Source organism: Geotrypetes seraphini, chromosome 3 (assembly GCF_902459505.1).
Source record: "Geotrypetes seraphini chromosome 3, aGeoSer1.1, whole genome shotgun sequence".
NCBI lineage: Eukaryota > Metazoa > Chordata > Amphibia > Gymnophiona > Dermophiidae > Geotrypetes > Geotrypetes seraphini.
The window spans coordinates 131,358,028-131,382,390 of NC_047086.1; the positions used below are offsets into that span (position 1 = coordinate 131,358,028).

The window sequence follows — 24,363 nt, forward strand, 5'->3', positions numbered from 1 at the left end:
GAACTGCAGAATAGGTAGCTCTGACTTTGCTCAGTTAGCTATGCAGATATGGCGCTATACGCTGGCCAGACCTGCTTATCTTTCAGGCACTGCCAGTGACCCATATATTCAGTATCAGTGTCTGGATAGAGCCTGGCACTGAATATACAGGTCTAATTTATTCAGTGGTGGACAATATTCTTTATCAGATTATAGTTTCATAGTGAATCATTGAAACTTTGTAACAGTGATTTTTATGACAAATTTTCCTGCAGAATTTTTATTGTTTGGATCTTTAACAGCCTAGACTTTCTGCAATAATTTCTGATACTGAACAAATGGATCAAAATTTCCAGCTGCTCCTATGCTTAAAAACTGAGGTTGGATTTTCAACCAGCTGGGGAAATCCACTGCTTATTCCTAGGATAAGCAGCATAAAATCTGTCCTACTACTTGGGATCTAACTACATACTTGGGACTTAGGTTAACCACTGTTGGAAACAGGATACTGGGTTTGATGGACCTTTGGTCTGTCCCAGTATGGCAGTTCTTATGTTAGGTTCCCATTCAAGTTCCATAAAATACATATCCATAGGATTCTATTTCAGGATCATGAGTTGCTTTGTGAAAGAAGATCTTTTATCAATATTTGGATGGATGTTTTCATTGTACTTATTTGTATAGTTGTGTTTGAATATCAAAATATAAATTTGTAACACATTAAAGCAAGAAGTAGTAAAACAATTTCTCTGAAATTTTCTGCTCATAGAGAAAAACAGTCTCCTTATTTCTAATTATCTGTCCTTTTTACTAACCTATCTTCCTAGATTCTAGTACCAGCTCTAATGGTTACAGCAGGCAAAGATTTTGTACTCCTTCCACAGATGTCCAAGGGTATGGAAGACTGGGTAAGTGAGTCATTCAAGTATTAACAAGGGGTGTGTTCCTGACAGAAAACACAATTGGTAACAGATCCTCCAGCTGAAGCAAGTGGTGAAATTATACAGAATATGGCTTATGAAATTATTTCCAACCTCTCCGTTCCCCTCATTATATATGACAGGTTGCCTAAATTTAAGTGCCATTTACATGCTTTTAAGTTTTGGAATACTGCTATTCATGTGGGTAATTGTACACTTAGCAAATAAATGCTGTAGAATTACTATTCTATAGCTGTGGTAAAATGACTTGGCATGTTTTCCAGAGGATAGATTGAAAATGACTTGGCATGTCATTGTTAGGGTGTCACTTAAGAGAAGGGACATAGGCATGTTGTAGACAGGGCCACCATTTACACAAGCTGCTTGCAGAATACTGTGATTGTGTGGAGGATGTAGATTATGTGCTGTGAACACATTAGGGCTGCTTTACTAAAGGACGTTAAGTCCCTAACATGAGGTTAAACCAGGGCTGTGGAGTCGGAGGAAATTTCGGGTACCTGGAGTCGGAGTCGGAGTCAGAAGTACAAAAAACTGAGGAGTCGGAGTCGGAACATTTATCTACCGACTCCATTTTTGAACTTGGCATACCAATCACGAGCGATTCTTTCAGCTATAGCACCCACTATATACACAGCACAAATGTTGCGACCAGCTTCTGAGGCCTTAGAACCTTGATTAAAAGCAAAAAGAAGGTGGTGTCGAAAATGCTCATTTCTCTTAACTTGACATTCCATTTTAACGATCTGAAAATTAACCAGTGCTATGGTGTCGGAGTTGAGGAGTCGGAGTCTGAAGTATAAAAAACTGAGGAGTCGGAGTCGGAACATTTATCTACTGACTCCACAGCCCTGGGTTAAACGCCTGCTAACTCCACAGAACATGTTAGTGTTTGGTGGTTAGTTTGTTTGTGCCGAGTAGCCCATGCATTAGCTAGTTTATTTAAAAAAAATTTTGGAGGGGGGTGTATCATGGGCGGAGAGCTGGCATTTGCATTATCTGGCACGTTATGTTTAGCATTAACTAACCGGATAACACTGAGTTAACAGGGTAACACTTAACACTTTCTAAATAGGAGGCAGTAAGGGAGGAATTCTATATATGGCACCTAGCCGATTCTCTCACACAATTTAATTTTTTTAAATTAGGTTAATTGGCATTTTAATTGAAAATTCAATTAAAGCTAGTTTTTAAAACACTAAGGGTTCCTATTACAAAGCTGCGTTAGGGCCTTAACGCACGGAGTAGCGCGCGCTAGCCGCTACTGCCTTCTTTGGAGCAAGCGATAGATTTCTGGCTAGTGTGCGCTATAGCGCGCGCTAATCCGGTGCGTGCGTTAAAACCGCTAGCGCAGCTTTGTAAAAGGAGCCCTAAGTTGCCTGCAGATATCCATGTGGCACCTACCTTTATAGTTAAATACATATATATATATATATATATTAAATCTAATTACACATTTGCTTAGGAATTTTAACCAGAAAGGCCTCCCGGTTGAAAACTGCTGATGTCATTTTTATGTAGATGTACCTGACCATTACTTTTCATAAAGAGAACATCACAATAGTGAGAAGAGTTTTGTTTTAATTCACTCGTGTCAGTCTCTAAAACAGTGAACCATTTTATGTTGCTGGAGTGACTCATAGTATAATCTTCCAAAATCCAAGTTTCAAGGTATCTGCAAAAACTTCTGTGTTAGGTAATAAGGGTTGACCACTTTCCTTCTCCACATATAGTGGCAAAGAGTATGCTCTTGAAAAAAGTAAAATATCTTTGAGCAACAAAGGAAAATAGAAAAGTTAGATATTTTGTGTAGAATAGCTGTTTTGAAGAGTAAACTAAACCAGTATATTATGTAAATAATGTATTGTCACTAAGAGTGGTAAAAGAATTGTAAATTTCATGAACTGTGTAATGTCCTTGTTCAAACATCAAATTTTACTCATTGCTGCAAAAGACTCTGAGAATGTGTTTAAAATCTTTTTGAAATATTTCAATTACAAAATAGCATATGTAATTTTAAGAGGGCCTGGGATAGGCATGTGAGATCTCTCAGAGAGAGAAAGAGAATGGTTACTGTGGATGGGCAGACTAGATGGACCATTTGGCCTTTATCTGCCGTCATGTTTCAATGTAAAAGCCTAATAGTGCAGTGAATTTTAGGCATGGTCAGGATAGATGTGAGAAGAAGGTTTGAAAAGGACAATAGTGGAATTGGTGTTGAATTTCATTTGGAGAGATAGATAGATAGCTCAAGATGAATTTAAGCTGAAAAGAATGAGCCATTTTAGATTATTTGCTTTCATTTACTATGGTTACTAAGAGCAAACACATGCACACCATTGTTCATTTGGGTCAAATAATTTTTTTTCATATGCCTTTAGATTCCAAACCTGAAACGGGGCCATATTGAAGAATGTGGGCACTGGACTCCAATGGAAAGGTACTGATACTGTTTCTCTAGCACTGTAAATTATTTCTCACAGAGGTGTAAAAGACATTTAATGAATGGATGAACTGGAGAAATAAAGGGACTTGTTTAGTCTATAGCATTGATGTATCAATGAGCACTACAAATAACCTTGAATATTTTGGTCAGCATGTGGAGCAGCTTATTAAAAAGATGCCATAGATTGAAATAAATGCCAGAGTCTGCAATGCGCCTTACAAAAATAACTATACAGTATCTCAGAATGGTGTATTCTCCTGTTGCTACCCAAATCCCACACTACAGAGTAGAATTCTCTTTCCTGTCCTTCCCCTGAAATTAAGATATGACTACCCAAATTCACATTACCTTGTGCTATACGCCCCATGTTTTTCTCTTGCCTTTTAGAAGCATTTAAAATATATACAAACACCACCACACATTTCCATTAACTTTCTAAGCAGGAACATACTTTAATAACTTTTTGTACTGAGCTTTCTGTTTGTTTTATTTACATCAATTGATAAATTAAGATTCATTGGTAAATTAATATTGTAAAGATTAAGACATTGGTCCAGATGATTTAACAGTTGAATTCTATAAATCTTTTGGGTCTTTCTTAATCCTTAAGATAACCAGGGTGTTCCATCATTTGACATTAGAAGGGAGAACAGTAGGGAACATTACAGATGTTAGTTGCTCTGAAAGTAGCGTTTTGCACCAATGACTTTTGGTGCTGGACTTGTGGGCAGCATAAATATCCCCCCCCCTCCCGGATTATGAGCTGGGGGCCATATGAGCTGGCAGAGGCACAGTGCTGTGGGCAGGACAGTTCCTGGAGCATAAAGGAGATCCTAGCTGCCCAAGGAGATGCCTGTGAGAGACAGCATCCTCCTTCATGAGCACTGAGTGGAGCACCTAGGATCTCCTTTCTGCTCCAAGTATGGTGCCCCATGGATTACCTGTGAGGTAGGACACTGCCTGTTTCTCTTCTCTCACAAGCACCCTTGATCTCCCTTGTACTCTGAGGATTAATCCACCTGCAGCACTGTTCCTCTGCCGGCCAAGATGGCCTCTGGCTCAAAGTCCCTCCCCCGCACTCACTGGGCTCTAAGACACCTCCCATTTAGATTGCTAAACATTTGGCACTAATATGTGTAGGCCATCAAAGGGAAGTGCCTAAACCATGGCAATACCTAAAAGTCCTGCTTTGGTTCTTGAAGTCGGGTAGGAACACAAGTGCAGCATTATTGGGCAGGTAGGCATTAACTAAGGTTTGACCAGCACCATCATTAGACCTTTGCCCATAGAATAAGATTGGAAGGTTTCTTTAGACTGTATAACACTAAAGGGACTGTGCACTAAAACTTTCTGCATTTACTGTACCTTAAGTGCAAAACTTATGGTGCAGTAACTGCAAAGCCTATGCATTATATGTAGGGAGTGTGACCAGAATCTGCCTAGCATTTACTGCACAGGCTAGACAACTGCAGGAGCCTCTCATTCCATGCCTCAGAAGAAAATGTGGGCCTTGATGAAAAATAATAAAACAAAATAAACAGCTAAACTCTTGGTGGTGCTATCCAACACCCCTCCCCCCAGGCTACTGGCATCAACATTTAAAAAGAGAGAGAACAACTTTTAACCTAGAAACTGGAGGAAGGCCAACAGTCATTTAGAGCAAGGTACAAGATATTGTCGAAGGATATCACCAAAACAGGGAAGATAAGTCAGCCCTATATTGAGGTTACAACAAACACCATAATAGTCCAGGTGTGTTTTTAGAATAAAGAACAGATATAGTAACATAGTAGATGATAACAGATAAAGACCTGAATGGTCTATCAAGTCTGCCCAACCTGATTCAGTCTAAAAAAAAAAAAATTATCTTTGTAGCTATTTCTGGGCAAGAATCCAAATCTCTGCCCGGTACTGTGCTTAGGTTCCAACTACTGAAGTCTTCATCAAAGCTCACTCCAGTCCACCTACATCATCCCAGCTGTTGACGCCCAAACAGCCATATACAGACACAGACCATGCAAGTCTTCCCAGTACTGGCCTTAGTTCTTCATTATTTACTATTATTTTCTGATTCTAGATCAGTGGTTCTCAACCCTGTCCTGGGGGACAGTCGGGTTTTCAAGATATCCCTCATGAATATGCATATGAGAGATTTGCATACCTGTCACTTCCATTATATGCAAATCTCTCTCATGCATATTCATGAGGGATATCTTGAAAACCCGACTGGCTGGTGGTCCCCCAGGACAGGGTTGAGAACCACTACCGTATTTTCGCGGATATAACGCGCACCATTGTAAAACGCGCACAGGGGTATAGCGCGCAGAAATCACGATGATATGTACAAAAACTTTTCTATACCGCGCTCAGGCATATAACGCGCATGCTGCCCGACTCTCCTCTGGCCACCCCGACTCTCCTTTCGCTCTCCCCGACTCTCCTCTGGCCACCCCGACTCTCCTTTCGCCCTCCCCGACTCTCATCTGGTTGCCCCGACTCACCCTGACTTTCGGTGCACTGCCCCGACTCTCCTCTGGTTGCCCCGACTCACCGTTCACCCGCCCTGACTTTCGGTGCACTGCCCCGCCTCTCCGTGCCTGTCCCCCTTGAAGTCCTGTCCTCCCTTGAAGGTCTGCCTGTCCCCCCTTGAAGGTCTGCCTGTCCCCCCTTGAAGTCCTGTCCCCCTTGAAGGTCTGCCTGTCCCCCTTGAAGATCTGCCTGTCCCCCCTTGAAGTCCTGTCCCCATCCTGAAAGCCTGATGCCCCCCCTCGACGTCCGATTCTTCTCCCCCCTCGGCAGGACCACTCGCACCCCCACCCCGAAGGACCGCCGACTCCCCGACAATATTGGGCCAGGAGGGAGCCCAAATCCTCCTGGCCACGGCGACCCCCTAACCCCACCCCGCACTACATTACGGGCAGGAGGGATCCCAGGCCCTCCTGCCCTCGACGCAAACCCCCCCCCCCCCCAGCCGACCCGCGACCCCCCTGGCCGACCCCCACGACCCCCCCACCCCCCTTCCCCGTACCTTTGGAAGTTGGCCGGACAGACGGGAGCCAAACCCGCCTGTCCGGCAGGCAGCCAACGAAGGAATGAGACCGGATTGGCCCATCCGTCCTAAAGCTCCGCCTACTGGTGGGGCCTAAGGCGCGTGGGCCAATCAGAATAGGCCCTGGAGCCTTAGGTCCCACCTGGGGGCGCGGCCTGAGACACATGGTCGGGTTTGGCCCATGTGCCTCAGGCCGCGCCCCCAGGTGGGACCTAAGGCTCCAGGGCCTATTCTGATTGGCCCACGCGCCTTAGGCCCCACCAGTAGGCGGAGCTTTAGGACGGATGGGCCAATCCGGCCTCATTCCTTCGTTGGCTGCCTGCCGGACAGGCGGGTTTGGCTCCCGTCTGTCCGGCCAACTTCCAAAGGTACGGGGAAGGGGGGTGGGGGAGTCGTGGGGGTCGGCCAGGGGGGTCGCGGGTCGGCTGGGGGGGCGGTCGGAGGTTCTTGGGGGGGGGCGGTCGTTGGAGGGAGGGGGGTTTGCGTCGAGGGCAGGAGGGCCTGGGATCCCTCCTGCCCGTAATGTAGTGCGGGGTGGGGTTAGGGGGTCGCCGTGGCCAGGAGGGTTTGGGCTTCCTTCTGGCCCAACTACACAAAGTACGGGGAAGGCGGGTGGGGGTGTCGTGGGGGTCGGCCAGGGGGGTCGCGGGTCGGCTGGGGGACGGGCGGAGGTTCTTGGGGGGGGCGGTGGTGGGGGGGGGGGGGTTTGCGTCGAGGGCAGGAGGGCCTGGGATCCCTCCTGCCCGTAATGTAGTGCGGGGTGGGGTTAGGGGGTCGCCGTGGCCAGGAGGGTTTGGGCTCCCTCCTGGCCCGATATTGTTGGGGAGTCGGCGGTCCTTCGGGGTGAGGGTGCGAGTGGTCCTGCCGGGGGGGGATGTATCGGACGTCGTGGAGTCGGCCGGGCAAGAGGGCTTGGGCTCCCTCTTGCTCCGATCGTGGATGCGGGTGCGGGTGGGAGCGCGTGCGAGCGGTCGTTCGGGGTGGGGGTGCGAGCGGTCCTGCTGGGGGGGTGAATCGGGCGTCGGGCGGGGTGGGAACTATGTTTAAAAACTTTTGTATACCGCGCTCAGGCATATAACGCGCGAGGGGTATGCGCGGTACGTAAAATCACGTATAACGCGCGCGTTATATCCGCGAAAATACGGTATTCTAGATCCTCTGTGTTCATCCTACGCTTTTTTTTAACTCTGTCACCGTTTTCCTCTTAATCATCTCTATCGGGACCACATTTTAGGCATCCACCACCCTCTCCGTAAAGAAGAATTTCCTTACATTGCTCTTGAGTCTACCACCCCTCAACCTCAAATTATGTCCTCTGGTTTTACCAGATAGAGATAATTTGCAATCTTTAAACTCTATCAGCTGCTGAGCAAGTTGTAAATAAGGAACCACTGTTCAAAATGTCTGTATGCAAATGCCAGAAGCCTCAAAAATAAGATGGGAGAATTAGAATATATTGTACTAAAAGAAAAGATAGACATAATAGGCATCTCAGAGACCTGATGGAAGGACAATAACCAGCGAGAGGGGCAGAGGGAGGGGGCGCACTGAAGTTTCATTGGGGGAGCGGCACACTGATGGCGGGGAAAATGGCAATTCTTTGGGAGAGGGTGCACTAATGGCCAGGAAACTCTGCCGGTGCAGTGGGGTAGGAAGGAAGGGAAGGACGGTGTAAGGAATGATTGACAGTAAAGGGGATGTAAGGGGAGGAATGGTAGGATATAAAACCTCAGTTTATATTTGAGTTACCATTTTTCCTCTAAAAAGGGGAGTAAAATGGTATCTTGGTTTATATTCGGATGCATTTATATTCGAGTTTTGTCCAACAGGATCAGCTGAGGTCAGGTACACCACTGAAGTGATGTGCTTGATCCCAGTAAGAAAGGAATAATGACAGCTGCTACTGTTGTGACCCTTGCTAGCAAAAGCATCAAAGATAAGTTTGACAGATTTCCTGTTAACTGTCATAGTCAATTGATGCATATATGTCACTTAGGTATGCCATCTGATGTGGAAGAAATAATTATGAAAAAATGACCAAACTTAACCATATTATTCTCTTACAGGCCAGGAGCACTCAATGAAATTCTCATCAACTGGTTGAAAGAGGTTCACTACAGTTCATCATCCTCTTGTTCCAAGTTATAAATGGTTTTGGATCATCAGCTTTTAAGAGTCACAATTATTCTTGCTATTTTGGCAAATACTTTCCTTTCAGTAGGATTGCTCAAACCTTTTCATTTCAGCATTCTTAATATAAATAGTCATAGATTCTTAGTTTTTATTTGACAGAGCGGTCTCCTTTTTCAAACTTAAACCAATTAGTGTTGAGAGAGTGTAAATTGGTACAATCTCAGTAATACTGAATAAATTTAGCCTGGTATTTGTTGCATAATATTAAGTTTTCTTCCATAATATCCTTACAAACACCATTTGTCTAATTTGAAATCATTAGTAAATATGAAAAAAGGGCCAATCTTCAGTGAAACCTTAAAGCTTTGTGTAAGCAAATTCAATTTTATTTGATATACCATCAGTGAGACTCATCTAAGTGATTTACTAAAAGTTTTTTTAAAAATGAGAAAAGAACCCGATAAACTTTACATAAATGAGCCTCAAAATATCAACAAACTCCAAGGAGGATCCAAATTTGTAAGAGAGATCAGCCTCTCACAAGAGTTCCATATATTCTCATTGGCCCCGTTAACTGGAAAAAAAGTTGAGAAGAAAAAACTCCACATATTCGGGAAAAAAAATTCTCTGTCAAAAAATAGTTACCGTAAATACTCGAATAAACTGAGATTTTTGGGCCGAAAAAAGTCTCAAAAATGGGCATCTCGGTTTATTTTTGAGTCTACACGTCTCTAATTAGTTTAAAAAATATATAAAAATGTAAACCAACCGGGGGTCTGGCTGTGGGGAATGGAGTTGCGGGTCCAGAGAAGGCCCAACATGCAAGGCAGGCAGCTGATTCCTCCTGCTGGCAGCCGCGTTGGTCATCCATTCTGTTTTCAGCCACTGGGAGGAAGGGGGAGTGAAGAGTCAGTGGTACGTCTGGATTGCGAGCAATCCTGCCTTCAGTACCGGTCCCACTAAATCAGCTGGCAATGAGGAAACCGAATGCCATGGGGCCTTCCCTCTTGCCAAATCGCTATAGGCTCTGCCGGTCTCAATTCTTCCCCTCCCCCCCCCCCCCCCCCCCACTCTGCTGAAGTTACAATTTGGTTAGAAGACTGAAAATAAAGGGGAAAAGAGAGAAAGAAGATGCTGGAAGGTGAAGAGGGAAGTGTTAGCAAAAGAAATGGAGAATAGGATCAGGGAGCTGGAAAGCTGTAAATAGAAGCAGATAGAGATGCAGAAAAATAAATGGAGAAAAACTGAAAGGAAAAGAGATGGTATTAGGAAAGGAAGTGAAGGAGAGAAAAGGCAGATAGACTGAAGATCCTGAAAGAAATTTAAGAAAAGACAGAAGAAAGCGGAACTGGGATAAACATGAATAAAATAGCCAGACAACAAAGATAGAAAAAAATAATTTTATTTTTAATTTCATGAACAGAAAATGCTGTTTTACTGTAAATTTACACTGCTTTCTTTTTATTTTCCAAAGTGTAGAGTGCTGTTTCTCTTTCTCTGGTTTTGAACTGCATATGCTTTCTTGAGGTTTAAGTTTGATTTTTGTCTACATTTATTTAAGTTTTGGTTGCTTGTAGTTGCATTTTCCTATGTAGGGACCTTGTAATTCGCTGTATGTAAAACTTCTCTTGATTGTATTTACAGTTTAGTTTATTGTAAACCGCCTAGAAGTCGCAAGATTACAGGCGGGATATAAGAATAAAGTTATTATTATTATTAGTAGTAGTGAATATGTTAGGTTTGGGATATATGCATCATAGATATTTGTATTATGTTTAGTGACTTATGAGATAGCTGATGGGGAGGGAGAGCGAGCAGTCTCTTTAGATTGGCTCATCGTAATAATCCAAATTTCTAACCTTGGTTTAAATTCAAGTCAACCTTTTTTCCCCCTTTTTGGAGGGATAAAAGGTTTATATTCAAGTATATACAGTATTAATAATTTTTGGGTTCATGGAAGTCACTAAACTCAAAATATAAATAAGGCATTTACCAGTCAGAACTCTATAATTACGAGGGTCATAAATAATGCATACTATTATTTTTAGTTTACATGGTTTTTTGGGGGGGTTTTTTCTCAAGTATTTCTTTACAATCCTTCAATATAATCTCCCTGCTTTGCAATGACCGAGTCCCAACATCTGGGAAGCTTCATTATTCCATCCAAGACACTGTTTTTGTTCAGTTGACGAATGGCTCGGGTACCGGCGGAAAAAAGCTCTTCCAAAGATGCAAAACGCATAGTTTGTTTCAACTTTGCCAAAGGTCGAAGTCTGGTGGACTCATGTCTGGACTGTAGGGAGCATGAGGAAACACCTCCCTACTGTATTTGTGTAGTTTTTCAGTGATGACATTCCCTATGTCTGGACGAGTGTTGTCATGAAGAATGAGTGTCCCTGCCAAGAGCAACTGAGGTCAGGTTTTGTGCAGAAAAATCACGATAATACACTGCTGTGATACTTCTTCCACATGGAACTTTTGTCTGTAATCATGATGCCTTCATGATCATAAGCAAAAATCATCATTTGTTTGACTTTTGATTGAGCTCGTCAAAATTTTTTTGTCCATGGGGAAGATGGAGCTCTCCACTCATCATTGAAAAACTACACAAATATGGCTAGGAGGTGTTACCTCATGCTCCCTACAGTCCAGACATGAGTCCACCAGACTTTGAACTTTTTCCAAAGTTGAAACAACCTATGTGCAGACATTGTTTTGCATCTCTGGAAGAGCTTTTTTCCGTGCGCCATTCGGCAACTGAACAAAAACGATGACTTAGATGGAATAATGGAGCTTCCTGGACGTTGGGACTCGGTCATTGCAAAGCAGGGAGACTATATTGAAGGATTGTAAAGGAACACTTGAAAAAAATAAAACATGTAAATTAAAAAAAACTGTGCATTATGTATGAAATGACTCTTGTATATCCAAAAGAGACTTATCTTGCTGACATGTTCAATAGCGATTTCATTCAGCTCATTTCCATGTATTAACTGATGATTGTAATCCATACATTGCCTCTAATTTACTCATCTTGACAAGGAACCTTTGTTTCACTATCTGCTGTATCGGGAGAACAATTTATATATCCATATAGCTCTGAATACATAAAATGGCTCCACGTTTATAAAGACATCAACGTCAGCAATAGCGAAGAGCCTCGAAGAAACATTTTGTAACGAGGATATCATAGTAAAGTGGTTAATAGAACATTTAAACATGCATTAAACCAGTGGTTCCCAACCCTGTCCTGGAGGACCACCAGGCCAATCGGGTTTTCAGGCTAGCCCTAATGAATATGCATGGAACAGATTTGCATGCCTGTCACTTCCATTATATGCAAATCTCTCTCATGCATATTGATTAGGATTAGCCTGAAAACTCAATTGGCCTGGTGGAACTCCAGGACAGGGTTGGGAACCACTGCATTAAACAATGACCAAGATTGGTTTTTTTGGGCACTGAACAGAATGGAGGGAAAGACAATGCTAACATATTTTGAAATTAACATCTTCATCCCAGAGAATTGCATCTATTATTAGGAAACATTGACGGATATTATCTGGTCATGATAGACTTAGGTATTTTCAATGTATGATTTCTTTTGCTCGGAACACAAATTTGACAGACAAGTTATGTAAAGCAGAGGAGGGCCAAGGGTTCTATTAATGTGGAGCTTGTTCAATTTGTGATATGACAATTGAAGGTCCAGTTGTCCAATGGACTACTATTATCCTTGCAGGTACCACATCAAAAAATGTGATTTATTTGATTAAATGCCCCTGTGAGCTATACATATAATATTCATATAAGGCAAACCTCTAGAACTTTTCATACTAGAATGTGTACGCACGGGAAAGGAGGAAACACCTATAGTAAAACATTGCATACAACTGCAATACAGCTTTGATAGTCTTCAGTGTATGATTATTAAGCAATTGGATAGCACAATTCGTGGGGGTGAAGAAATAGCTGCATCAACAGGAATAAAGATTAATTTTTCAGTTAGGAACCATGGTGCCTGATGGTCTTAACAATTTTATTGAATGGAAGGTTATCTTTAAATAACAATTGAAAGGTCTACAGGAACAATTGTATAAGAAAGAGATGAGATTTATTCTTGTTGCAAGTTTCCGGGTCTCACTGCTTCTTGTCAGGTAGAAACTGACGTTTCAGCCACCATGCTGTGTCTTTCTTCAGGGTATGCTGTTAGGTCTGCTATAGTGGGTCCACTGACCTGATTGGGACAGGGCAATCTGTTGATCACCTATTTGAATTTTGTTGGGAAAATCAGTTGGTCTCTTTTCCATTCTATTTGGAAAAAAAAAAAAAAAGTCTCTGGCGATTTTAAGTTGTTCTCTCTGTGAAGCAGAGTTATATGTTCTCTCAGGGTTTCTTCAGCTGGCATTGTACTTTCCAGGTCTTACTGCGTCTTGTCAGGTAGAAGCCAACATTTCAGCCACCATGCTGTGACTTCAGGGTCTGCTGTGAGGTCTGCAGTTTGTCTTTGTAAATAGTGGGTCCGCTGACCTGATTGGGAACTGGGCAGTCTATTGATCACCATGGTGGCTGAAACCCTGAGAGAACATATGGGATTTATTGTTTGCATATTAGGGAAAAGTGAGATGATATGTCCTCTATAAATTTAGATCTGATGGATTAGATAGGATTGATGTTTCTGCTGTCATTGATCTTGGCATCTTTATAAATGCGTAGCCAGTTTATCCCAGGACAAGCAGGCAGATATTCTTAACTGATGGGTGACGGCACCGACGGAGCCCCGGTACGGACAATTTTAGAGTGATTGCACTCTAAGAACATAGAAAGTTCTAGTCTGTCTGCACCGCGCATGAGCGAGTGCCTTCCCGCCCGATGGAGGCGCGCGGTCCCCAGTTTCTTAGTTTCCGCGGAGCTAAGAAGACGTATTTTTTTCAACGGCCGTTGAAAATCTTTTTTCTCGCCTTCTCGCTCGCGCGTTTTTCGTGGAAGTTTACTTCCTTTCTAATTTCTTTAAAAACTTAAAAAAATAAAAAATAAATAAAAACAATTTTTCTTTCTTTTTTTTGGTTAGCCCCGGCAGGGTCTGTTGGCATCATCAAAGCCTCGGCCTTCGATTTTGCTACCGCCGTTTTTTCTCTTCATGCCCCCTCAGTCGGGTTTTAAAAAGTGTCAGCAGTGTGCTCGCCCTATTTCCCTGACCGACCCTCACAATTGGTGCCTCCAGTGTTTGGGTCCGGACCATAGGGCTTCCTCGTGCACCCGTTGCGCTTCTCTCCAAAAACGCACCTTGAAGAATCAACAACTTCAACAGAAACTCCTCTTCGGTGCCGGGATAGAGGGTCCCTCGACATCGACCCCGACGTCGGTTCCTTCGACTAAATCGGTACCGACTCTTTCGACACCGCAAGAAGTTTCTTCGGTGTCGCATCCCCCAGGTAAGCTGGCTAAGAAGTCTTCCCCTACCCTGGTGACCCGCCGGTCGACTCCGCAGTGAGCCAAGTCCTACAGACCGCACAGCGTCCTCATAAACGCTCCGCTCCTATTGAGGTGAGTGCCTCGTCATCGGCCTCATCTCCAGGGCGTCGAGCGGCACCACAGGTACTGAAGAAAAAGAACGCAGTACCGGTGCCTGCCTTGGACGACCGCATCGCGGCTATCCTCCAAGTCCAACTTAAGGAGCAGTTACAACAACTCCTCCCTGCTCTTTTGCAACCGAACCTTCCAGTGCCTGTTCGGTCTGAGCCACCGGTGCCGATTGTTGCTTAGCCTATATTATCGGCGTCTACATTATCGGCACCACTACATTCCGCTTCCTCGGTGTCCATGCCAGTACTGTCAGCGGAACCGAAAGCCTTGCACCGTACCGTACAGTCGGTCTCCGAGCCGGTACCGCTTTCTGAGCACCCTTCACGCCAAGCTTCTCATACTTCTCCGGGCACCATATCGATGCGGTCAGGCAAGTCGGTGCGCAAATCCCTATATGATGACACCTCCACTCCTGTTTCCCGAGGTCGACTACCACTGGTGCGCGACCCTGACCTGTGGGATGATTCGGAAGAACCTCTCGATACCTATGGTGAGGTTTCTTCTGATGAGGATGACCCCTCTGTTCAGGAGTCTGGCAATAAGCCTGATCAGACTTCCTTTACAAAATTCTTACGGGAGATGTCAGAGACACTATCTATTCCTTTGGAGTCAGACTCTAAGAACTCCAAGGCATTTCTTGATGCCCTGGATTTTGACCAGCCTCCAAAAGAATTTCTCAAATTTCCCCTCCATGACATACTGAGGGAGACTTTACAAAAACCTGGATACTCCTTTAACCATTCCTGGAGCTCCCCGTAAGCTTGACACTCTTTATAAAGTTATTTCCATTCCAGGGTTTGACAAGCCTCAGCTCCCGCACGAGTCCCTGCTTGTGGAATCTACCCTAAAGAAAGCTGCGGGCGCCAGTGTATACGCCTCTGTCCCTCCTGGCAGAGAGGGTAAGACCATGGATCGATTTGGCAAACGGTTGTATCAGAATGCTATGCTGGCCAATCGTTCAGGTAACTATGCTTTTCACTTTTCTTTCTACCTGAAGCATTTAATCCAGCAGCTTTCTACTCTTCAACGGTATTTACCTGAACGTAAAATCCCTTTATTTCAACAGTATACTTCCAGTCTGTTACAACTTCGGAAGTTCCTGGTCCGTTCGATCTATGACACCTTCGAGCTGACCTCCAGGGCTACTGTATTGGCTGTTGCCATGCAGCGTTTAGCTTGGCTTAGGGTCTCAGAGCTAGATGTTAACCACCAAGACCCCCTCGCTAATGCTCCTTGCCTGGGTGATGAGTTGTTTGGAGAATCTCTCGATACCACCACTCAAAAATTATCCGCTCATGAGACCAGGTGGGAAACTTTATTGAAAAACAAAAAGAAACCTCCATCTACTCGCCCTTTTCTACAGCAGTCTTCTTATCAGAGATGCTATTTTGCTCGTCCTCTCCAGCAGCCTCATAACCAACCTTGTCGGCCACGTCAGCAGCAGCAGCAACAGGTTCGCCAACAGCAACAGCAGACAGTGAAACCTGCCACCTAAAGCTGCTCAGCCCTTTTGACTTACTTCTCCAGGACATAGCCAGTCTTCTCCCTTCATCCACTCTGTCTTAGCCTATCGGGGGACGTCTTCAGTTTTTTCTCAACCGTTGGCAACTCATCACTTCAGACCAGTGGGTTCTCTCCATCATTCGTCACGGTTACTCTCTCAATTTTCAGACTCTTCCACCCGACAATCCTCCAAAAGAGTCTGCTTTGAATACATCTCAGTCCTCCCTACTGCTTCAGGAGGTACAATTCCTTCTTCTTCTGAACGCGATAGAGGAAATTCCTCTAGATCAGAGGGGGCAAGGATTTTACTCCCGGTATTTTCTGGTTCCCAAAAAGACCGGAGATCTCAGACCCATCTTAGATCTCAGGGACCTCAACAAGTGTTTAGTCAAGGAAAAATTCAGAATTCTCTCCCTTGCCACACTTTACCCTCTCCTCACTCAGGGCGACTGGCTATGCTCCCTAGATCTCAAAGAGGCCTACACTCACATCACTATCCATCTGACTTCCAGGCGGGATCTCAGATTTCAGATCCATCACCGTCATTATCAATACAAGGTGCTACCCTTCGGCCTAGCCTCGTCTCCCAGGGTATTCACAAAGTGTCTCATAGTAGTGGCTGCTTTTCTGAGATCTCACAGTCTCCAGGTTTTTCCTTACCTGGACGAATGGTTAATCAAGGCTCATTCATCTCTGCAAGTGGTTCAAGCCACAAACCAGACCATCTCGTTCCTTCACATTCTGGGTTTCGAGATCAATTACCCGAAGTCGCATCTCATTCCCACTCAACGACTTCAATTCATTGGAGCAGTCCTGGACACCAATCTCATGAGGGCATTTCTTCCCTCCGACCGTCTTCAGACCCTGCTCCACATATGTCATCATATGTTCCTTCAACACACCATTTCTGCCAGACAGCTGATGATTCTTTTGGGGCACATGGCCTCGACAGTTCATGTTACTCCCCTTGCCCGTCTCCATCTATGTACCCCTCAGTGGACCCAGGCCACTCAATGGTCACAGGCAACGGATCCAATTTCACAACATATCTGTGACATTGTCTCTTCGGCAGTCTCTGCATTGGTGGTTGAACTCCTCCAATGTTTCCAGAGGTCTTCTTTTCCATCTGCCTCCTCATCACATGATCATCACCACGGATGCTTCCCCGTATGCCTGGGGAGCACACATGGATCATCTCCGCACTCAGGGTCTTTGGACGGTCCAGGAGCGTCAGCATCACATCAATTTCCTGGAACTCAGGGCAATGTTTTATGCTCTCAAAGTGTTTCAGCATCTTCTCTGTCCCCAGGTTCTTCTGTGCACAGACAATCAAGTGGCCATGTACTACATCAACAAGCAAGGAGGGACGGGCTCTCTTCTGTTGTGTCAGGAGGCTCAGAAGATTTGGTCTTGGGCGACAGCTCGCAATCTGTTCCTAAAGGCTGTCTATATTCAAGGCGAGCAGAATTCATTAGCAGACAACCTCAGCAGAATTCTTCAGCCTCACGAATGGACCCTCGATCCCGCCATTCTCCAGTCCATCTTTGCTCAGTGGGACACTCCTCAGGTGGACCTCTTTGCGGCTTCTCACAACCATCAACTGCCCCAGTTTTTTTCCAGACTCTACTCCCCTCATCGTCTGGCAGCAGATGCGTTTCTCCTCAATTGGACGGATCGGTTTCTTTATGCCTCCTCTGCCTCTCATGTTTCGGACTCTATTCAAACTCCAGAGGGAGCAAGCCACCATGATTCTCATAGCTCCTCGGTGGCCCAGGCAACATTGGTTCTCCCTTCTTCTTCAAATCAGTTCCAGGGAGCCCATACTTCTACCAGTGTTTCCTACTCTGCTTACTCAGCATCAACAATCCCTTCTACACCCCAACCTGCAATCTCTCCACCTGACAGCTTGGTTTCTCTCGGGCTGAACTCGACTCAAACACTTCTTTCTCAGCCTGTTCGCCAGATTCTTGATGCCTCCAGGAAGCTTGCCACTCTCCAGTGTTATCAGCAGAAGTGGACTCTTTTCTTCCTGGTGTCTGCTTCATCATCATAATCCAACTTTGTTAGCAGTAGAACTAGTGTTTGATTATCTACTCTCTTTATCTGACTCTGATCTCAAGTCTACCTCCATCAGAGTCTTCCTCAGTGCAATTACTTTTCATGAACCAGTTCACGGAAAACCTCTCACTGCTCATCATTTGGTTTCCAGATTTATGCAAGGCCTTTTCAATGTGAAACCACCTCTTAAACCTCCTCCTGTTTTCTGGGACCTTAATGTGGTCCTCTCTTCTCTTATGAAGCCTCCATTTGAACCATTGGCCACAGCTCATCTCAAATTTCTCACTTAGAAAGTGGTCTTCCTTATAACTCTCACCTCTGCCAGGAGGGTCAGTGAGTTACATGCACTAGTGGCTGACCCACCTTTCACTGTTTTTCACCATGACAAGGTGGTTCTTCATACTCATCCTAAGTTCCTACCTAAAGTAGTCTCTGACTTTCACCTTAATCAGTCCATTATTTTGCCTGTGTTCTTCCCTAAACCTCATTCTCATCCTGGAAAACAAGCTTTACATACTTTGGACTGTAAGCGTGCTTTGGCTTACTATCTAGAGCGCACAAAACCTCACAGATCGTCTCCCCAGCTTTTTCTCTCATTAGATCCTAATAAGCTGGGTCGTCCTGTTTCTAAACGAACGATTTCCAACTGGCTTGCGGCCTGCATCTCGTTTTGTTACACTCAGGCCGGACTTGCACTGGAAGGTCTGTCACGGCCCATAAGGTTAGAGCTATGGCAGCATCTGTAGCTTTCCTCAGATTTACGTCTATTGAGGAAATCTGCAAGGCTGCTACTTGGTCCTCAGTCCATACCTTCACTTCTTATTACTGTCTGGATATTTCGGCCAATCTGTTTTGCAAAATTTATTTTCCTAATGGCCAGCCTTCCCTCCATCCCTTTTTTGTTAGCTTGGAGGTCACCCATCAGTTAAGAATATGCTGTCTGCTTGTCCTGGGATAAAGCACAGTTACTTCCCGTAACAGGTGTTATCCAGGGACAGCAGGCAGATATTCTTACGACCCTCCCACCTCCCCGGTTTGGCTTCTTAGCTGGCTTATCTTAACTGGGGACCGTGCGCCTCCGTTGGGCGGGAAGGCACTCGCGCATGCGCGGTGCAGACGGACTAGAACTTTCTAAGTTCTTAGAGTGCAATCACTCTAAAATTGGCCGTACCGGGGCTCCGTCGGTGCTGTCACCCATCAGTTAAGAATATCTGCCTGCTGTCCCTGGATAACACCTGTTACTGTAAGTAACTGTGCCTTTTGGATTCAGAGCTATATGAATTGTTCTTCTGATGCAGCAGATAACGAAACAAGGCTCCTTATTGAGAAGAGTAAACTAGAGGCGATGTATGATTTGCCATTTTTTTGGATTACAATCATTTGATACATGGAAATGAACTGAATGAAATTACTATTAAAGAAGATTGTCAGCAAGATAAGTCTCATTTGAATATAATTATACAGAGCTCTAATAAATGCCTTATTTGTGTTTTGAGTTCAGTGATTTCCATGAACCCAAAATTTATTAATAGCCGTTTTGGGGGGCTTTTTTTGACTGACAATTTTTTCTCTGAATGTGTGGAGTTTTTTCTTCTCAGCCTTTTTCCGGTTAAATGGGCCAATGAGAATATACGGAATTCTTGTGAGAGGTTGATCTTTCTAAAAAGTTTGGATCTTGTTAATATTTTGAGGCTCTTATGTAAGGCTTTTCGGGTTCAGTAGTCACTGATCACAAAATATTAGTGGACATGTTCTTTTTAGGCAAAGTGCCCATTCCTCCTTATATTGGAGCAAAGGGAAGAAACATCCAAAACACAGACAAATGAGAGACAGAAGGGAAGAATATGTATGGCCGGAGAAGAATTTTAAAGAAGAAACATCCTTTTTTTTTTTTTTTTTTCTTTTTGAACCAGTCAGTTACTGGCAGAGGAGAGTTGTAAGTGGCAGCATACTGTAAATGGATACTTTTTTGGCACAGATCAGTTTTCAACTAATCTATGCTCACATTGGTCATTACTAGGGTAATTAATTGATCAAATGCTATTCTATACACTGAATCACTGAGCAAGGGAAACTATGCAGAATAATTGGTCTATGCAGGTGTGATTTGAAATATGTCTTTAATTTGTTGACAATGGGGTTGCATGTAGTTTGTTGCCTTTTGTCCACTATTTCTACTACCTAACACTGGGAAGGAGGCTATATGAAAGAAATGTTCTTTGATGTTTGTAAGTAGTCATTAGACACAATTAAGTTTCACCTAAGCACCACCGTGTGCCTTAAAACAGTTGGTTCTGATTTATTCACTGTGGATAATGGAGATCAGTCTCCGTTGCAGTGCCATAGCTATTTACAACCTGCATTACTGCCAAGAATATTAATTTTTACTTTCTGGAAACCATAAATGTTTTATATTTAGCACAGCAGAATCCTATTAATGGGCTTTTTAGTAATAGGATATTAGAACTTATCTCACACTCTGGATTCCTACTAGTGATTAGTTAATATGAAAGCAGTCTGCAATCTTTCTGAATGATTATCAGTGGTATGTTTGTAAATTTATGGTGCTAGCAAATTTTTGAAATAAGTTAAAGTATAAGAATATTAAGTTTTTAATGATATAATTAATCAATATGGGGTTATTTTAATGCTCTGAATAGTATTGCATAAATTGTGCCTACTTATGGCTCTTCTGTCATATTTAAAATTTGATTTGGAAAACATTTTTTAGCTTCAGTGACATACAAGAGCAAAATATCCTGTGTCGGTAAGAAATTTTAACTTTCTAAAATAAGGTTTGTTAATAAATTTTTCATGGGAATTAGTATAAAGTATTTTTACTTTCTTTGGTTTTGAATTGCATATTGAGTGAATTGTTTACAAAGGATGCTTTAAGCCCTGATTCTATAAACAGCACCTAGTAGCGAGGCCCTATTTGGCATGTTGGCAATCAGTCACCAAGCACACTTTATAGAATCATACCTAACAGCACATAAGCAGTCTTAAACGCCAGTAGATACTGGCTTTTAGGTAGGGTTTTCTTGACCTAAATGAATGCACCTAAGGTAGGCGCCTACTGGTGCTTAACTCATTCCTCACCCAAGTCTGCCCCAACCATGCTTACTTATCGTGTAGACTCTAGTAAGCGCCTCAGTGTAGATGCTACTTTGAAATGATAGGTAGCTACTGACGCCAGCAAATTAATTTTTTAAAATAATTTTTAATTGATTTTTAATAGTTTTCAATTATCAGTGCCAGTTAAGCCAATTAAAATAAATTAGCACGTAGATCGGCTAGGCGCATGTCTGAAATTTGGCAGCTAAAATTTAATGCCAAGAAACATAGAAACATGACAGCAGAAAAAGGCCAAATGGACCATCCGCAGTAACCATTATCTCTTTCTCTCTCTGTGAGATCCCACGTGCCTATCCCAGGCCCTCTTGAATTCAGACACAGTTTCTGTTTCCACCACCTCTTCCGGGAGACTGGTCCACGCATCTACCGCCCTTTCTGTAAAAAAGTATTTCCTTAGATTACTCCGGAGCCTATCACCTCTTAACTTCATCCTGTGCCCTCTCATTGCAGAGTTTCCTTTCAAATGAAAGAGACTCAACTCATGTACATTTATATTACATAGATATTTAAATGTGTCTGTCTATCATATCTCCCTTCTCCCACCTTTCCTCCAAAGTATACAGATTGAGATCTTTAAGTCTGTCCCCATACTCCATATCATGAAGACCACACACCATTTTAGTAGCCTTCCTCTGGACCAACTCCATTCTTTTTATATCTTTATGAAGGTGCGGCCTCCAGAATTGTACACAATAATCTAAATGAGGTCTCACCAAAGTCTTATACAGAGGCATCAATACCTTCTTTTTCCTACTAGCCATACCTCTCCCTATGCAACCTAGCATCCTTCCAGCTTTCGCCGTCACCGTTTCAATTTGTTTGACCATCTTAAGATCATCACATACAATCACACCCATCGTGCACATAAGTTATTCATCCCTAAACTGTACCGTTCCCTCTGGTTTTTAAAGCCATGACCTTTCATTTATTAGCATTAAATTTTAGTTGCCAAATTCCAGACCATTCTTCAAGCTTCGCCAGGTCTTCATATTATTCACACTATCCTGGGTGTCTACTCTATTGCAGATTTTGGTATCATCTGCAAAGAGGCAAATCTTACCCAACAACCCTTCAGCATTATCTATAAAAATGTTAAAAAGAACAGGTCCAAGAACAGAACCTTGAGGCGCACCACTGTTAACATCCCTTTCCTCAGAGCGATCTCCATTGATCACTACCCTCAACAAGTTCCTGACCCAGCCCATCACTTTGGGATCAATCCCAAGGGCACTCAGTTTATTTATTAGATGCCTGTATGGAACACTGTCAAAGGCTTTGCTACAATCTTAACTACACCACATCTAGCGCACATTGTCTATCCAATTCTCTGGTCACCCAGTCAAAGAAATTGATCAGATTTGTCTGACAAGACCTACCTCTAGTTAATCCATGTTGCCTCCAGTCCTGTAATCCACAGGATTCCAGAAACTTGACCATTCTCTGTTTTAAAAGTGTTTCCATTAATTTGCTTACAACAGAAGTGAGACTTACCGGCCTGTAATTCCCTACTGCAAAAACCTGAAGGAACGGTACAGTTTAGCGGGTGAAGAACTTATGTATATGACAGAAGAATGAGACCTGGGTGTGATTGTATGTGATGATCTTAAGGTGGCCAAACAGGTTGAAAAGGTGACGGCGAAAGCTAGAAGGATGCTAGGTTGCCAGTAGGAAAAAGGCTTTGGTGAGAACTCATTCAGAATATTGTGTACAATTCTGGAGGCCACACCTTCAAAAAGATATAAAAAGGATGGAGTTGGTCCAGAGGAAGGCTACTAAAATGGTGTGTGGTCTTTGTGATAAGGCGTATGGGGACAGACATAAGAACATAAGATTTGCCACTGCTGGGTCAGACCAGTGGTCCATCATGCCCAGCAGTCTGCTCACGCGGCGGCCCTTAGGTCATATACCGGTGCCCTATTTGAGTCTAGCCTTTCTTGAGTATGTTCTGTTCCAGTAGGAACTTATCCAACCTTGTCTTGAATCCCTGAAGGGTGCTTTCTCCTATAACAGCTTCTGGGAGAGCATTCCAGACCTCACCACTCTCTGGGTATGAAGAACTTCCTTACGTTTGTACGGAATCTTTTCCCTTCTAACTTTAGCGAGTGCCCTTGTTCTCTTCATCTTTGAGAGGGTGAACAATCTCTCTGTCTCTACTAAGTCAATTCCCTTCAATATCTTGAATGTTTCAATCATGTCCCCTCTGTCTTCTCTTTTCAAGGGAGAAGAGGCCCAGTTTCTCTAGCCTCTCGTACGGCAACTCCCCCAGGCCCTTAACCATTTTTGTCGCTCTTCTCTAGACCCTTTTGAGTAGTATTATGTCCTTTTTAAGGTACGACGACCAGTGTTGGACGCAGTATTCCAGGTGGGGGTGTACCATGGCCCGGTATAACGGCATGATAACTTTTTCAGATCTGTTCATGATCACCTTAATCATTCCTAGCATTCTGTTCGCCCTTTTGCGCCGCCGCCGCCACACATTACGCAGACGGTTTCATTCACTTTTGTGCAAGTACTCCCAAGTCTCTTTCCTGGGGGCTCTCTCCGAGTATAGCACCAGACATCCTGCAATCCTGTGTCCTCACTACTTTGAATAACTTTGTATCGTCACCAAATTTAATCACCTTGCTCCTCGTGCCAATTTCTTGGTCATTTATAAATATGTTGAAGAGCACAGGCCCGAGCACCAAATCCTGTGGCACTCCACTTGTGATAAGATCTCAATCTGTATACTTTGGAGTAAAGGCAGGAGAGGGGAGATATGATAGAGATGTTTACCTATGTAATATAAATGTGCATGAGTCGAGTCTCTTTCATTTGAAAAGAAACTCTGCAATGAGAGGGCATAGGATGAAGTTAAGAGGTGATAGGCTCCAGAGTAATCTGAGAAAATACTTTTTTACAGAAAGGGTGGTAGATGCGTGGACCAGTCTCCCGGAAGAGGTGGTGGAAACTGAGACTGTGTCTGTATTCAAGAGGGCCTGGGATAGGCAAGTGGGATCTCTCAGAGAGAGAAAGAGATAATGATTACTATGGATGGGCAGATTGTACTATAAACTTAACTTTTTCCCTAAAAACAGGGAAAAAGTGAAGTTTTCAGTAAAATGTGGGGGGTTACAACCCCCCAAACCCCCCACAACGCGGCGCGATGTCTATTAAGTAAAGTGGGGGGAGGGTTCCCCCCACACCCACCCATCAGAGCCCTAAAAACAGTAATTTTGAGCGGCGCGCGCCTCCGCGCTGCGCTCAATTGTCTGGGCGCACCTTTGTCCCGGCGCTCATTTGACCTGACACCGTCCAAATTATATTGTAAGCTCTTCTGAGCATGGACCATCTATTACATATTATATGTACAGTATTGCGTACGCCTTTCAGCACTATAGAAATGATTAATAGTAGTAGTAGTATAATGGAATATGTGTAGAGCAGTGCTGAAAACAAGCTACATCATGCTTGACAGCTTCATATGTTAGTAATAAATCATTAAGGGTTGTCTCGTATCATGAACACTCCAGAAGAAAAACTATGTAGTTCAGAAA

General features: G+C 43.6%; 1 protein-coding gene across 1 annotated transcript in view; it reads left to right on the forward strand.

Annotated features, from left to right (window-relative positions):
- The window catches only part of EPHX2 (epoxide hydrolase 2), a 128,803-nt gene extending 120,008 nt beyond the window's left edge, over nucleotides 1-8,795 (forward strand). Inside the window, exons 17-19 of the mRNA XM_033938446.1 lie at nucleotides 807-887; nucleotides 3,299-3,357; nucleotides 8,479-8,795. Of these exons, the coding sequence (XP_033794337.1) occupies nucleotides 807-887; nucleotides 3,299-3,357; nucleotides 8,479-8,560 (222 nt within the window). The 3' untranslated portion in view covers nucleotides 8,561-8,795. The remainder of the gene's footprint in view (nucleotides 1-806; nucleotides 888-3,298; nucleotides 3,358-8,478) is intronic.
- The last annotated feature ends 15,568 nt before the right edge of the window (nucleotides 8,796-24,363 follow it).